This window comes from Zonotrichia leucophrys, chromosome 22 (assembly GCF_028769735.1).
Source record: "Zonotrichia leucophrys gambelii isolate GWCS_2022_RI chromosome 22, RI_Zleu_2.0, whole genome shotgun sequence".
Lineage (NCBI taxonomy): Eukaryota > Metazoa > Chordata > Aves > Passeriformes > Passerellidae > Zonotrichia > Zonotrichia leucophrys.
The window spans coordinates 5,090,449-5,104,877 of NC_088191.1; the positions used below are offsets into that span (position 1 = coordinate 5,090,449).

The window sequence follows — 14,429 nt, forward strand, 5'->3', positions numbered from 1 at the left end:
CACCAAGGATTTCAAGCAAGCCCCTTCACAAGAAATCCCAGGAATAAAGTAAGAATTGGCAGTCTGGTTCACCAAGGCCCCTTTAAAACCTCCAGCTTTATCCCATGAGTCCTGAGGAGCAAATCCCACTCTGATAAGGCCCTGATAAGTCTGCTGCAGCCAAAGAAGACCAGAAAAATCTGGAATAATGTGATTTAACCCCAAAGCCATTTGGGACACGCAGCCACGTCCACTTACAAATATTTCACCCCCCATAAAACACTTTTATTTTAAAGGTGTTAAAAAATATTGACCTTAAACGTATGACCAGCAAGCGAGGAGCTGGAGGAGCTGCTCTCATGCAAGCTTTGTCTGGTTTTATCTGGATTTCAGCTCCATGTGTGACGGGACAAAGGGACAAAGTGAGAACCATGGCAAAGACCACTGGGCTCAGGGAAGGGATTAAACTGCACCAAACCTTGCTCCCTAGACTTTCACCACCCATTTATTCCCTGTTATCTTTGTGGGAGGTGACAAAAGTGAGCAGTGCCAGTGTTTGATCTCCAGCTATCACCCTCATGAAGATCTCAGAGGGACAATTTATCCACCCTGGAGCAGCAATGCTGGCGCTGGCAGCTCCCAGGCTGTGCTGGCACTTCCAGCACACAGCTCCCCGTTGCCAGCCCTGTGTCCCAGTGCCCCCAGGGGTTCACTGGGCCCTGCAGGTGCCCCCAGGGGGGCAGTGCCCACCTGCCACGCCGAAGGGCCTGCGCAGCCCGCAGGTGTGCTTCTTGCCATCCTTCAGCTCCATGTGCCCCACGCGCACGATCTGGCACACCAGGCTGATCCTGGGCCTGATCAGGTCTGAGCTGCTCAAGTCCTGAAAAGAGAGCTCACATCAACCTCCATCAGTGTCCTTTCTGAGGGGAAAGGAGAAAGGAGGAGAGGGGGAGGGAGGGAAGAAGGGAGGGGAAACAGGCAATCCCCCAGCTAGGGCATAACGTGCTGTGGCTCCATGATTTCAGAAGGCTGAACAATTGCTTTATTAAGCTATACTATATAATACTATAATAAATAGTAATACTATACTAAATAGAAATAATCCTAATTACAATATATATACTATTATATATATATCTATATAGATCTATATATAGATATATCTATATCTATATATATATCATATATATACTATATCTATGTATATATATATGCACTATATATAGATAGATAGTATATATATAGTATAGATACTATACTAGAATACTATACAATACTATACTATACTACACAATACAATACTATACAATACTATACAATACAATACTATGCAATACTATACTATACTATACTACATCCTAAAGAGATACTAAAGAAAAACCCATGACTGTCTGAGACAGCCAGGACACAGCTCTGACCCAACTGGCCAAGGAAACAAAACAACCTTCACCAGTGTCCAGTAACAAAATCCCTTTGGGTAAACAATCTCCATAACACATTCCACATGTGCCAAACAGGAGCAGCAAGCAGAGGTAAGAATTGTTTTCTCTTCTTCTCTGAGCTTCTCACTGCCTTCCCCAGGAAAAATCCTGGCAGAGAGAATTGTGTCTCTCTGTTCAGGGAATGTGAATACCACAGGAGGGGTTTTGTTGGGTTCTACGCAGGTAAAAATTGTGGCCTTCTGGATCTGGAGGGAGACCATAATGGGGATGGACAGGACGGACACACTGACAGTGCCAGGACACAGGGAATGGCTTGTCACTGCCAGAGGGCAGGGAGAGATGGGATAATGGGGAGAAATCCTTCCCTGTGAGGGTGGAGAGGGGCTGGGATGGAATTCCCAGGGAGCTGGGGCTGCCCCTGGATCCCTGGCAGTGCCCAAGGCCAGGTGGGAGCAGCCTGGGACAGTGGGAGCTGTCCCTGCAATGGCAGGGGTGGCACTGGATGGGATTCAGGTCCCTCCCAGCCCAACCTGTTCTGGGATTCTCTGAACTTACAGTAAACACTGCTTGGAGGTTGTTCAGTTTCTCAATTTCTTTAGGCATCCCATTGCTGCCCCAACGAACCAGGTAATTTTCACTGCAAAGAAAGGGAGAAAAAGTAAATTTGAACAAATCAACACCTGACATCCTCATTTCCTGGCAAACGCCCAACAGCATTTTAATCTTTAAGGACTATTTGACCAATCTTTTATCCCAAAATGCCTGTGAAGTGACTCACTGATGGAGGCAGGATGGGGTGAGCCCTGGCAGCTGCTTCCCTGGACAATTCCCACTGCATGGCCACACCTGATAACTGCAGTGATGGACACAGAGTGTTCCTGACACAGAACTGCCTCCCTGATAAAGCTCCTCACATCCTCCCAACTCTTCAGATGTGAACTGGCACTGACTGGACAGCAAACATCATTTAAATCCATGATTTACTGGGAAACAATTAATAAAATACTTAACCAAGGCTTGCAGCCACAGCAGAGAAAATTAAGAATATAAAAAGACAATGTGGGATCAAAGAAATACCCAGCTTTAGGAGGGACAGTGTCTGGACTTCCTATCTCTCTGAAACTCATTCCAAAGTAATTGGAATTAATTTTCCCCCACTGGGGCAGCAACCAACAGAACTGGAAAACATCTGCAGGATCTCCCTTTCTAACCTGCTGACTTCTATGAATGATCACCCTGATGACTACATTGCTTAAGAATTTCCAAAGAAAGCCCTACCTGATGAATTTGGAGAGGTCAGGGTCATAGAGGCTCATCAGCAGCTCTGCATCTTCCCCAATGTTGCAGACAAAGTTCTTGAAGTTCACATAGAGGCTGTAAGTGTGTGTGGAGTTGAATATTGGCTGTCCCCGGAGGTCCAAACTCTGCTGCAGGGACTGCAAAGAATTCCACATTTCCATTACATTTTATATTTCCACTACAAACAAACACAGGAGAATTTAGTTCTGCTGCCAGAGGAGCACAACATTAAGAGGAATATAAGAACTCAGTGGGCACAGAGGGCAAACCAGGGACAGCAGAGGTACCTTCTCCTCCTGGATCCTCTCATCAATCCTCTTGGATGCAGTTTCATGGGCCTTGAAGAGGGAGATTGTGCTGGTCTCATCTGGGTCCAGGATGTTCCCATTGTCATCTCGGACAACCAGGTCCAGACCCAGGATCCTGGACAGCCCCAGGAGACACAAAAGAGCCAGAATGTGGCAGCAGCAAAGACCAAATCCCTGCCCGGGCTGCCAGTGCTCAACATCCCACTCCTTGGAATAACCTCACTCACTGCTGGTTTTCTTGTCTCAAAAAACTCCTCCCTCCCATTTTCCCATTGAAGAGAGAAGGAATTTGTCAGGCAAGTCAATCCTAAGGTGACATCTCCCTTATTCCTGCTTAAATGGCTTTGTTTCAAAGGTGGATGAGTACATACAGAGCTCCCAGATAGCAGCTGGTTGTTATTCTTTGCCATAAACAACTTCTTAATTTGCTCACTGGGCCTGGGTGAGAGCTGACTGTGATATGAGTCCTGGGGACTGCAAAGCACTGAGGGCTGGGCTGTCTGAGGAACCCTGCCCCTCAGCTGCTGAGAAAGCAGAGCATTTCCCACCACATCCAAACCCAGGCACACACTGTGCTCCAAGGGCAAGGCCCCCCTGTGCCAGGATTTGAGCAGAATTAAGAGAGGAGAATTCCTGCCAAGGCACAGAGACCTGTGGCACACCAAGAACCAACTGCTCCATCTCCACCTGCCAGGTGGCCACGATGTCTCAGGGACTCAAAGCTGCCATTTCACCTCATTTCAGCCTGATTCAGTGCCTGGCTTGGCATGAAGAGCCTTCCCTGGGGTTTGGGAGCCTCCTCTGCCCTGCAGGTGGAGTCTGGAGCTCACCTGTTGCCATAGTCAATCTTGGCAGTGACTTTTTTCTTGAGCTCAGCCAGTTCATCCTTGGGCAGGGTCCCGGAGAGGATTTGGGATCTCCACTCTATCAGGCTGTAGGTGAGCTGCTGGACATGCCTGAACTGTGTGGTTTTGTTGTTCTGAGGCAAAAAAAAAAAAGGGCAATTTTAATCAAAGAACACCTGGGAACCTTAGCTCAGCAACCCTTCTGCAATGTGTGCAGCTGCAGAGCCACACAAGTTTTATTGAACTAAAAATACCTGGCACTTTGTGACACCACAAGATCAGAGCCACACAGTAAATTCTGCAGCATTTGGCACTGCCAAGGTTTAAGTGCCTTTAAGATCTTTTAAGTGTCTTTAAGGGCTTCACCTTTCCCTGGGACATTATTTTAGAAAAACCTCACCCACTAAAAATAGCAAGTGATTTCCAGCACTTCCAGACTGCTCTGATGGAGGTTTTTTATAAAAGAGACAGAGAGATTATATTAAAGGAGCACAACTGAGCAAGGACACTGAACAAAACCTGCCTGGTGAAGAGTCCCCTCCTGCATTCCTGTTCCCATCTCTAATTAATGAAAATACTTCCCATGCCCTTCACTGGTTCCACCCTCACAAAATCAGTCCCATCCCCACACCTTGTTCCTGCACCTCCAAGCTCCAAGGCTGTAATTAAACGTGGATTTGTGGTAACCCACCCTGTTTGTGGCAGTGTGTGCTTAGATATGTAAATAAGTTTTTAAAGTGTCAGGGAAAACATTTAACCCATTAAAAAGGGAGCCCAGGCTTCCCTTTCTCTCTGTCACCTCAGTGGGGCAGTTCCTGACAGGATTCTGACTCTTTTGCCACAGATTTGAGTCACTGGCACAGTGATGAGGTTATTCAGCTCCAAAGGAGAAATTCAAGCCTAACTCAGTGCCTGGTTTTGCATTAAGAGCCTTCCCTGGGGTTTGAGAGCCCAAAGGGCAGGAGCTGGCTTTGGGCCACATCTCCCCCACAGCCAGGGGTGCTTCTGGTGCTCCCTGGGGGCTGGAGCTGTTCATGGTGAGCCACAAACCCCCCCTGCTCCCACCCAGCACAAACAGAACCTAATTGCAATTATCTCCCCATTCTCATCTCTGCAATGAACAGGGATGACATAAATTACTCATATTTCCCTCAAATTTAAAGGTATGAAAACAATCCTGCCTGTGATTTGGGTCAGCCTCAGTTGATTTGAGTGAACACCACGGTGCTGATGGGGCTGCTTGAGTTTTTAGCTCCATAGAAAGGATATTTGAGATATATTTCATAAATAACCCCCACCCCACGTTCTTACATAAAAAAGCTTGCAAAGAAAGGCAATTCGTGTGAATTTTCAGAGCAGACCTCAATTTGACCTGAGTTATCTCCACAGCTAATTCCTACTAACCAGACCAATTAAAAACTCTCCCCATTTCTGTACTTATTCTGCAGTGGAGATAAAGCCACTGCTGCAATGAAACCCCCAGAAATTAAAGAAGTGAAATTAAATGCTGCCAAAATAAAAAATCCCCTCATGTTTCCTTTTTCTCCTCAAATGCCTCCTTCCTCCTTTAGCTTTTTAAAAAATTCTTTTAATACATACTGCAGGGAAAATAAAATAAACTCAAATCCATTTTAAACCACAACATTTTCCAAACCTATTTTAAGACTTATAGTGGTTAAGCACAGGAACATGAAAGATTTCTGCTTGTTAAAAAAACAGATTCTGAGGCTGGGACCTGAAAGTTATTCAGAAATAAAAAATGCCGGGAACAAAACTCTCTTTTCACACAGTAATACCATCACGTAGAGCTTCTCATTAAATTGAGAGGGTGGAATAAATTCTTGTGGTTTTGTGGCACACAAACACAACTTATTTGTGGCCTGGTGAAATTTCCAGTAGGAAAACTTGCACTGGGTGATTAGAGCTCATTTCAACTCACTCCCTCTTCTTAATTAAAGTATTGGAGCACATTTTGTGCAGGCTGAACTCGTTACTGCTCAGAGAAAAATCAAATTTGGCTCTTTAATGTGTCTTTAAAATAAAGCAACTCCCTGTGGACTCATTTCTTTGAGCAAGAAGCACCTGCTGCAGGACAGTCCTCAGATGCCTGCAGTGGCAGCTTGTGACACTGCTGAGGGGACTCTGTGCTCAGGGATTTGGGACAGGAGAGCTCCTTCCCCACCCTGCTGAGAGCCCCAGCCATGGGAGGCCTTGGGGCAGCCAAGGAATTCCTTCTGTGGGGCAGGGACAGGGCCAGGGATGGCTGGGAATGTGCCAGGGAGGGTCAGGCTGGATTTTGGGAAAGGCTCTTCCCCCAGAGGGTGCTGGCACTGCCCAGGCTCCCCAGGGAATGGGCACGGCCCCGAGGCTGCCACAGCTCCAGGAGAGCTTGGACAGCACTCTAGGGATGCCCAGGGTGGGATTTTGGGGTGTCTGTGCAGGACCAGGAGCTGGATCAGTGATCCCTTCCAGCCCAGAACATTCCATGATGTGCTTTGTCACAAGTCACATCTGCCCCCATGGCACATGCCTGGTTCTGCCCCTTCCCCCGTCCCTGTTTCCCAGGGGAGCTCTGGGTGGGGATCAGCCAGTCCATGGGGTTCCTACAGCCCTCCCAGCCCAGCAGAGCCCACCCTGCCCACAGCTGTGTCACACTCCAGCCCTGTGCCCAGCTGGGCTTCCCTGCCCTCGTGCAGGGCTGGCAAGGACAGGCAGAGCAGGGCCTGGATCTCCCAGGTGAGCTGGGCCCTCCAGGCAGCCCTGACACGGTGACAGTGTGACCTGTGCCAGGCGCTGCTGCCCCAGGGCAGGGACACCCACAGTGTCACCCTGCCTCTGTCACATCCCACAGCTGAACACTCTGAGCCCCCCAGGCCCCATTCCATCACTCAGTCCTGCCCCAGGCAGAGGCACAGAGCTTCCTGCAGAGCCCAGGCTGAGCTCCCCTCACAGCCACCATTCCCAGGCTGAGCTCCCCTCACAGCCACCATTCCCAGGCTGAGCTCCCCTCACAGCCACCATTCCCAGGCTGAGCTCCCCTCACAGCCACCATTCCCAGGCTGAGCTCCCCTCACAGCCACCATTCCCAGGCTGAGCTCTCCTCACAGCCCCAGCCCAGGCTCAGCTCCCCTCACAGCCCAAGCCCCAGGCTGAGCTCCCCTCACAGCCACCATTCCCAGGCTGAGCTCCTCTCACAGCCACCAGCCCTGGACTGAGCTCCCCTCACAGCCACCATTCCCAGGCTGAGCTCCTCTCACAGCCACCATTCCCAGGCTGAGCTCCCCTCACAGCCACCATTCCCAGGCTGAGCTCCCCTCACAGCCACCATTCCCAGGCTGAGCTCCCCTCACAGCCACCATTCCCAGGCTGAGCTCCCCTCACAGCCCAAGCCCCAGGCTGAGCTCCCCTCACAGCCCCAGCCCAGGCTGAGCTCCCTCACAGCCACCATTCCCAGGCTGAGCTCCTCTCACAGCCATCATTCCCAGGCTCAGCTCCCCTCACAGCCACCATTCCCAGGCTGAGCTCCCCTCACAGCCACCATTCCCAGACTGAGCTCCTCTCACAGCCATCATTCCCAGGCTCAGCTCCCTCACAGCCACCATTCCCACGCTGAGCTCCCCTCACAGCCACCATTCCCAGGCTGAGCTCCCCTCACAGCCCAAGCCCCAGGCTCAGCTCCCCTCACAGCCACCATTCCCAGGCTGAGCTCCCCTCACAGCCACCATTCCCAGGCTGAGCTCCCCTCACAGCCACCATTCCCAGGCTGAGCTCCTCTCACAGCCACCAGCCCTGGACTGAGCTCCCCTCACAGGCTGAGCTCCCTTCACAGCCCCAGCTCCAGGCTGAGCCCCCCTCAGAAGCTGAGCTGCTCTCACAGGCTGATCTCCCTTCATAGCCACCATTCCCAGGCTGAGCTCCCCTCACAGCCCGAGCCCCAGGCTGAGCTACCCTGTGCAGCCAACATTCCCAAGCTGAGCTCCTCTCACAGCCACCAGCCCTGGACTGAGCTCCCCTCAGAGCCACCATTCCCAAGCTGAGCTCCTCTCACAGCCACCAGCCCTGGACTGAGCTCCCCTCAGAGCCACCATTCCCAAGCTGAGCCCCTCTCACAGCCCCAGCCCTGGCACTCACCATGTACAGCCTGTGCCAGATCACTGCCCACACCCCTCACATTGCCAGGCTGAGCTCCCCTCACAGTCCGAGCTCCCTTAACAGCCCCAGCCCCAGGCTGAGCTCCCCTCAGAAGCTGAGCTCCTCTCACAGTCTGAGCTCCCCTCATAGCCACCATTCCCAGGCTGAGCTCCCCTCACAGCCCCAACCCTGGCACTCACCACATACAGCCTGTGCCAGATCACTGCCCACTCCCCTCATAGCCACCATTCATTCCCAGGCTGAGCTCCCCTCACAGGCTGAGCTCCCCTCATAGCCCCAGCCCCCAGGCTGATCTCTCCTCACAGCCCCAGCCCAGATGAGCTCCCCTCACAGGCTGAGCTCCCCTCACAGCCACCATTCCCAGGCTGAGCCCCCCTCACAGCCCCAGCCATGGCACTCACCACGTACAGCCTGTGCCAGATCACTGCCCACTCCCGCAGCGTGGCCGTCAGCTCCTGGCCGAGGGGCAGCTCGCTGGGAATCACCGTCTCGTGCTGCCTGGGGAGAAGGGAGACATCAGAGAGAGCTTTCACACTCAGGGCTTGAACTTAATGGAAAACACCCTTTTTTGATAAATGTAAAAATGGAAATTCCAGAGGAGTTGATGTTCACACAGTTCACTCACACATGATGTCAAGACCCTTAAGCTGTTCTCAACACACACACATCCACATTCATCATCCATTTTTAATGCAAAATGCTTCAAGCTTCTTTCACTCCTCTTATTCCCTGTGGATTTGTTCCAAACCCAGGATAAATAGACAGAAATTAAACTTGGAAGAATCCCCACATGCAATGGTAACAGTTACTTGAAAATAAGAGTTGAAAAAGAAGTGTTTTATAAAGTTCCTTCCTTTGCAGCCGCTGTTTTGCTCTCACTTTACGAGCACAGATACAGCTCAAGGAACCCAAGGAGGAGTCATTTCCTCCAGTGTTTTCCAAGACAGGAAGGAATCCACGCTCCTGCTGGGCCCTGGCTGCCAGCAGGAGGCTGCTGTGGCTTCCAGGAGTCCCCAGGGGAGCTGGATGGAGCTGCACTGACCCTCCCCACTACTGACTTGTCCAGCAGAGCTTCCTTAACCCTGCAAATCATCTCCTGCTGCCCCTACTCCCCACTGCTCTGCTTTGTCAGTGCTCTGAAAAATGGAATTATGCATTGCCAGTCCAGCTCAGGAGATACACCCTGGTTTTGTGACAGCCACAGCTGTATAAATTGGTTCTTCTGGGGTTTAAAGGGAATGAAATTCCCTAGGTTTTGCTGCCAAAGAAGTGCCAACCTACCCCCGGTCCTTCACAATGGCCTCTTTCAAATGGATGTAAGTTTCTGGGAAAATGCCCTAAAAATAAAGAAAGAAATTAAATAAATCAATCCTACTGTGGCATAGGATGTGACAGAAAGATATTTAACAAAAAACAGGGGAAAGGAGCAAGAAATGTCCCAGTATGCCAGGAAAAAGGACAGGGAGGAGCAGCAGGTTCCACACAGGCAACTCAGAGAAGCTGATTCCTTGTTTTACACCAATGACCCTCACCTTCCTGCAGAAAATGCTAGAAATTCCTGAAAATTACTAGTCACTGACATGAAATATTCCTGGAGTCAGGCTACCCTGTGCTCCCTAGAAAAGCTCCCAAATTTTTGTTGTTACAGAGAAACCTTCTGGAAATGCTGGAATCCTTTTCTGTTCCCTTTTCTCCCCTCTTTCTTCCTAAAAGCAGAAGCTGTGGGGGATGTTACCACAGGAGAGGCGCCAGCATTCCTGGGGGAACCTGGATTTCCAGGCAGCTTCCAGCCCAAGCTCCAGCAGCTTGGCTGAGAGCCAGGAATGTGTAATTTCTGGAATATTTTCCACTCAAAACTCTGATGTTCCCATTAAACAGAACTAATGCTGGACGTGCACAGGTCCCAGAGCATCATGATAAAGCAATAATCTCCTGTATGGAGATGGGAACAGGTAATTTTGGAAGTTCCAACTGCATTCCTCATGCTTCCAATGGAGGAATTCCCAACACATGGCTCTGAACTTGCAGCTCAAGGTCATTGATTTCTGTCACTGAGGACAGGAGTCCTGCCTGAGGTTAAGACAAGAAATACAGGAGTTTTCAGCACCAGATGGGGTCTGGCAAGGTGTGAAATTAAAATGGGAGCCACCCAAAAGTGAGGTCGTACCTTCTTGGATTTATTGCGGAGCGTGTATCCTCGGTACCAGCCTGGCAAAGCAAACACAGATATTTGTATTTCATTAGTTCCTGTTGACAGCAATTAAATACAAATTGTGATTCTCACCACCTTTCTACAACACCAATTTGGGATCCACTCCTGGGAAGACAGCTCTGTTTGTAGGAGCTGAGCTCCCTGCCCTGACACAAATCCTGTTTATCAATCCTACCTTGATAAGATCTAAAAATTCTAAGGCAGATGCAACAATTGTGCTGCCCAGGCCTCAGGAGCAAATGTCTCTGAGAGAACATTTCTCCTCTCTTTGGCACCTGGGTTTTACCCAGGATTTCCATGGAATGGATTGGCTTGGGAGGGACATTAAAGCCCATCCAAGGAGATTATGTCCAGCTGAGTGGCAGCATCAAGAAGGCAAAGGGGTTTAAGGGAATAATCAGGCAAAGAAGAGAGGAGGGGAGACTGGTTTCTCTGGGTTTAAATTTTTTCTGTGTGGATTTGTTTTTGGTGGTTTTATTGTTGGTCCCTCCAATATTCCTATATTTATCAAAGAAGGTTCCATAAAGAACCATGGATCTGACACTCCTCAACCATAAATTAGAGCCTAGAATGATTTAATTCAGGTTTTTGGAGTATTTTTATATGCATGTGGTTGTATTTCTATTTATTTATTTTCTGGAATGCAGCTTTGTGCCCTTTCTCCAGCAATCAGGAGGTACCTCCACCTCAAAACTTCCAATATTCCAGTAATAAGTTAGGAGGAAAGAAGAAATTCCATTTCTTTCCACAGGAGGAAAACAAGATTATCCATTGCTCATGGAGCCATGGATGAGGTCCTGGATTAGGGATGAGAAGATTTAGGTTCTATTTTTATCTAAGTTGTCATTAATTGAAGGGGAAAGGACAAATTACTCAGGGTGGGAGACAGAGCTCATGGAATTTACCAGGAGGGATTTCAATCCCATTTAACACGTTCAGCCCTTTGACAGCACAACTTCCTCCTGTTTCAAAGGGCCCCCTGGCCTTCCCCCCATTCCTGTAAAATATTTTGCAATCATTGCATAAAAGCACGTTGGGCCTGATTGTGCAAAGCTGTTTCTGCAAGCACCTCATGCAACTTGTGTCGGAATTCTGCTCCCACCTTCAGTAACTTTATCCATCACTAACAGGAACATCAATCTTTGGGCAGTGGTCAGTTAATTACATGATTTCTTGAAAAGAAACCCAAAATCTGCTTAAATCTTCAGAGGAATGAGACTGTTTAAGTGTTTGAGTGTTTTCCCCAAGCAGAGATGGGCTAAAAATGGAGAAAGGTTTTGCAGTTGATGATGACATGGAGAATTTCAGCTGCTCCAACACTCAGAGTGAAATCTGAGTGAAAACAAAAAAACAGCAGACTTGCAAAGAAATTACTAAAAGTTTGGGGGTTGTTGTTTTGTTGGTTTTTTTTTAGTTGATCAAGTCGTCAACTTTACCCTTCACTAAGTGGATTTTATGCAGTATGGAAAAGAAAAATCTAAGGACAACACTCCAGTGATGATTGAGCTCTCCCCAGTGATGCAAGGCCAGGTCACATGTGGGACCACAAGGTCCCTGTTCCTCCTCCTGGGGGCCTGTCCTGTCCCACAGCACTCAGGGCATTGCTTCACCCTCCCCAGGGCTGACTGAAAGCAGGAACAAATTCAAGGTAAACTTCTTTTCAGCAGAACAGAACCTGCCAGGGGTCACGGTATGTGAGCACACATTCCTTCCACCCACAGCTCCCCTGAAATCCCACAGCTAACAACAATCATGATAAATCCTGCAGACTGGGAGAGGTTCCCCTCAACAGCAAAGCATCCTCCCTGCTCAAGGCCAGGCTCCCTGCACTGCAGCAGCCTCCACAGTCCTGGAGGCAGCGAGGTTCCTTTTCCAGTCCCTGCTTCTCCTGCATTCTGCAGCACGTGCACTGTGCTGAACCCTTGGCAGGCAGGAGGAACATGCACTGAGTGTCTTCTTGCCAGGGGAGGGAGAAATCTTGTCCAGAGCTCCTGCCCTTCTGCAGGCAGAGACATGAGGGGACAACAAAACCTCGTTCTGCAGTGTGGGACCTGAACAGCCCTGGGATGTGCAGTGGGTTTGGCTCTGTGTGCGTAAAAGGGATCCAAGAAAAGAGATCTGAGAGCTCTCAGGTGTCCTACCCAGATTGTCACTGGCATACAGAAACACCTCTGCAAGTGTTTGCATCCCTGGAAGGGCCCAAGGCCAGGATGGAGCAATCTGGGATAGTGGGAGATGTTCCTGCCCATGGCAGGGGCCGGGACAGAATGATTTTAATGTCCCTTCCCACCCAAAGCATTCAATGACTCCATGGACAGCTTGTACTGGAAACATCTGGAACCTTCAGTCACACTGCTCAGCCTGTGGCTTCCCTCTGACCTCCTTCCCTATGTCCTTTGTCCAAGCTGGAGCTGAATTTCCAGGGATGCCACCCCCTGACCAATCCCTGGCACAGGGGCGCTGCAGGGCAGAGGAATGAATCCATTTCCCTGGGTCATCCCCTTCTGTTATTCCCTGCCTTGTTATCCCTGCTGTGTGTGATCCCCACTGTGTGATCCCCCTGTGTTATCACTCCCTGTGTGATCCCCACTGTGTGATCCCCCTGTGTTATCATCACCCATGTGTGATCCCCCTGTGTTATCACTCCTTGTGTGATCCCCTTTGTGTGATCCTTTCTGTGTTATCACTCCCAGTATGTGATCCATCCCTGTGTTATCACCCCCTGTGTGATCCCCCCCGTTTTATCCCCACTGTGTTATCACCCCATGTGATCCCCACTGTTTTATCACCCCCTGTGTGATCCCCCGTGTTATCACCCCCTGTGTGATCCCCTTTGTGTGATCCCTCCTGTGTTATCACCCCCTGTGTGATCCCCACTGTTTCATCACCCCATGTTATCACTCCTTCTTGATCCCCCTGGCTGATCCCCCTGTTTTATCACCCTGTGTATTATCCCCCCAATGTGAGCCTCCTGTGTTATCACCCCCTGTGTGATCCCCCCTGTTTTATCCCCATTGTGTTATCACCCCCTGTGTTATCACCCCCTGTTTTATCCCCATTGTGTTATCACCCCTTGTGTGATCCCCACTGTGTTATCACTCCCAGCATGATCCCCTGTATGTGATCCACCCCTGTGTGATCCCCACTGTTTCATCACCCCATGTTATCACTCCTTCTTGATCCCCCTGGCTGATCCCCACTGTTTTATCACCCTCTGTATTATCCCCCCAATGTGAGCACTCCTGTGTTATCACCCCCTGTGTGATCCCCCCTGTGTTATCCCCATTGTGTTATCACCCCCTGTGTGATCCCCCCCGTTTTATCCCCCCTGTGTTATCACCCCATGTGATCCCCACTGTTTTATCACCCCCTGTGTTATCACCCCCTGTGTGATCCCCATTGTGTTATCACCCCCTGTGTTATCCCCCCTGTGTGATCCCCCCTGTTTTATCCCCATTGTGTTATCACCCATGTGATCCCCATTGTGTTATCACCCCCTGTTTTATCCCCCCTGTTTTATCACCCCCTGTGTGATCCCCCCTGTTTTATCACCCCCTGTGTTATCTCCCCCAAATCTTCCCAGGTGCCCTCACCACCCACCCCCACAGCATCAGCCTAACTTGGAACCTGGGGCTTGGAAAACAAAGAGGCAAAGCATGTTCAGAGCCTCAGCCCCAGTCTGGCTGGGATTTGGGGGTGTCTGTGCAGGGTTGGACTGGATGATTCCTGCGGGTCCCTCACACTCAGGATATTTTGTGATTCCAGCCCTTGCAGCTGCAGCACAATCAAGCAGGGATTTTGCAATTTCAGGAAGTTTCCTGGCACTGTGAGGCAGCACAGGAGCAGCACCTGACTGCAGGGACTGCCCAGAGGGTTTGGGTTCCCAAAAAATGCCTTCACAGGGCTTCCTCCTGCAAGCCCCAAAGAATTATTTTACAGGGCGTCTCTCAACCCCCAAAAATGATTTCACAGGTTTTGCTCCAATCCCCAAAAATTGTTTCACAGGGCATCTCCAGCCCCAAAAAATCACACTATTTTTAAGGGCATGTTCCAACCCCTTAAAAAATGACTTCATGGGGAATCTCCCAGCCCCCAAAAATGACTCCACAGGGCTTCCTCCTCCCACCCTAAAGAATTTTTTATAGGGTATCTCCCAACTCCCAAAGATGATTTCACAGAGTTTGCTCCAACC

The 14,429-nt window shown here is 49.8% G+C and overlaps 1 protein-coding gene across 3 annotated transcripts in view; it reads right to left on the minus strand.

Moving 5' to 3' along the window:
- The window catches only part of DOCK5 (dedicator of cytokinesis 5), a 91,118-nt gene that overhangs the window by 58,195 nt on the left and 18,494 nt on the right, over positions 1 to 14,429 (minus strand). For all 3 annotated transcript variants that reach the window (XR_010442617.1, XM_064730967.1, XM_064730966.1), the window contains exons 3-10: positions 10,193 to 10,233; positions 9,307 to 9,362; positions 8,427 to 8,523; positions 3,859 to 4,007; positions 3,008 to 3,143; positions 2,700 to 2,857; positions 1,977 to 2,058; positions 730 to 859 (exon numbers count right to left, since the gene is read on the minus strand). Coding sequence is in view for 2 of the 3 variants with exons in the window: in XM_064730967.1 (XP_064587037.1) it covers positions 730 to 859; positions 1,977 to 2,058; positions 2,700 to 2,857; positions 3,008 to 3,143; positions 3,859 to 4,007; positions 8,427 to 8,523; positions 9,307 to 9,362; positions 10,193 to 10,233 (849 nt within the window). In the remaining variant the exon portion in view is untranslated. The remainder of the gene's footprint in view (positions 1 to 729; positions 860 to 1,976; positions 2,059 to 2,699; positions 2,858 to 3,007; positions 3,144 to 3,858; positions 4,008 to 8,426; positions 8,524 to 9,306; positions 9,363 to 10,192; positions 10,234 to 14,429) is intronic.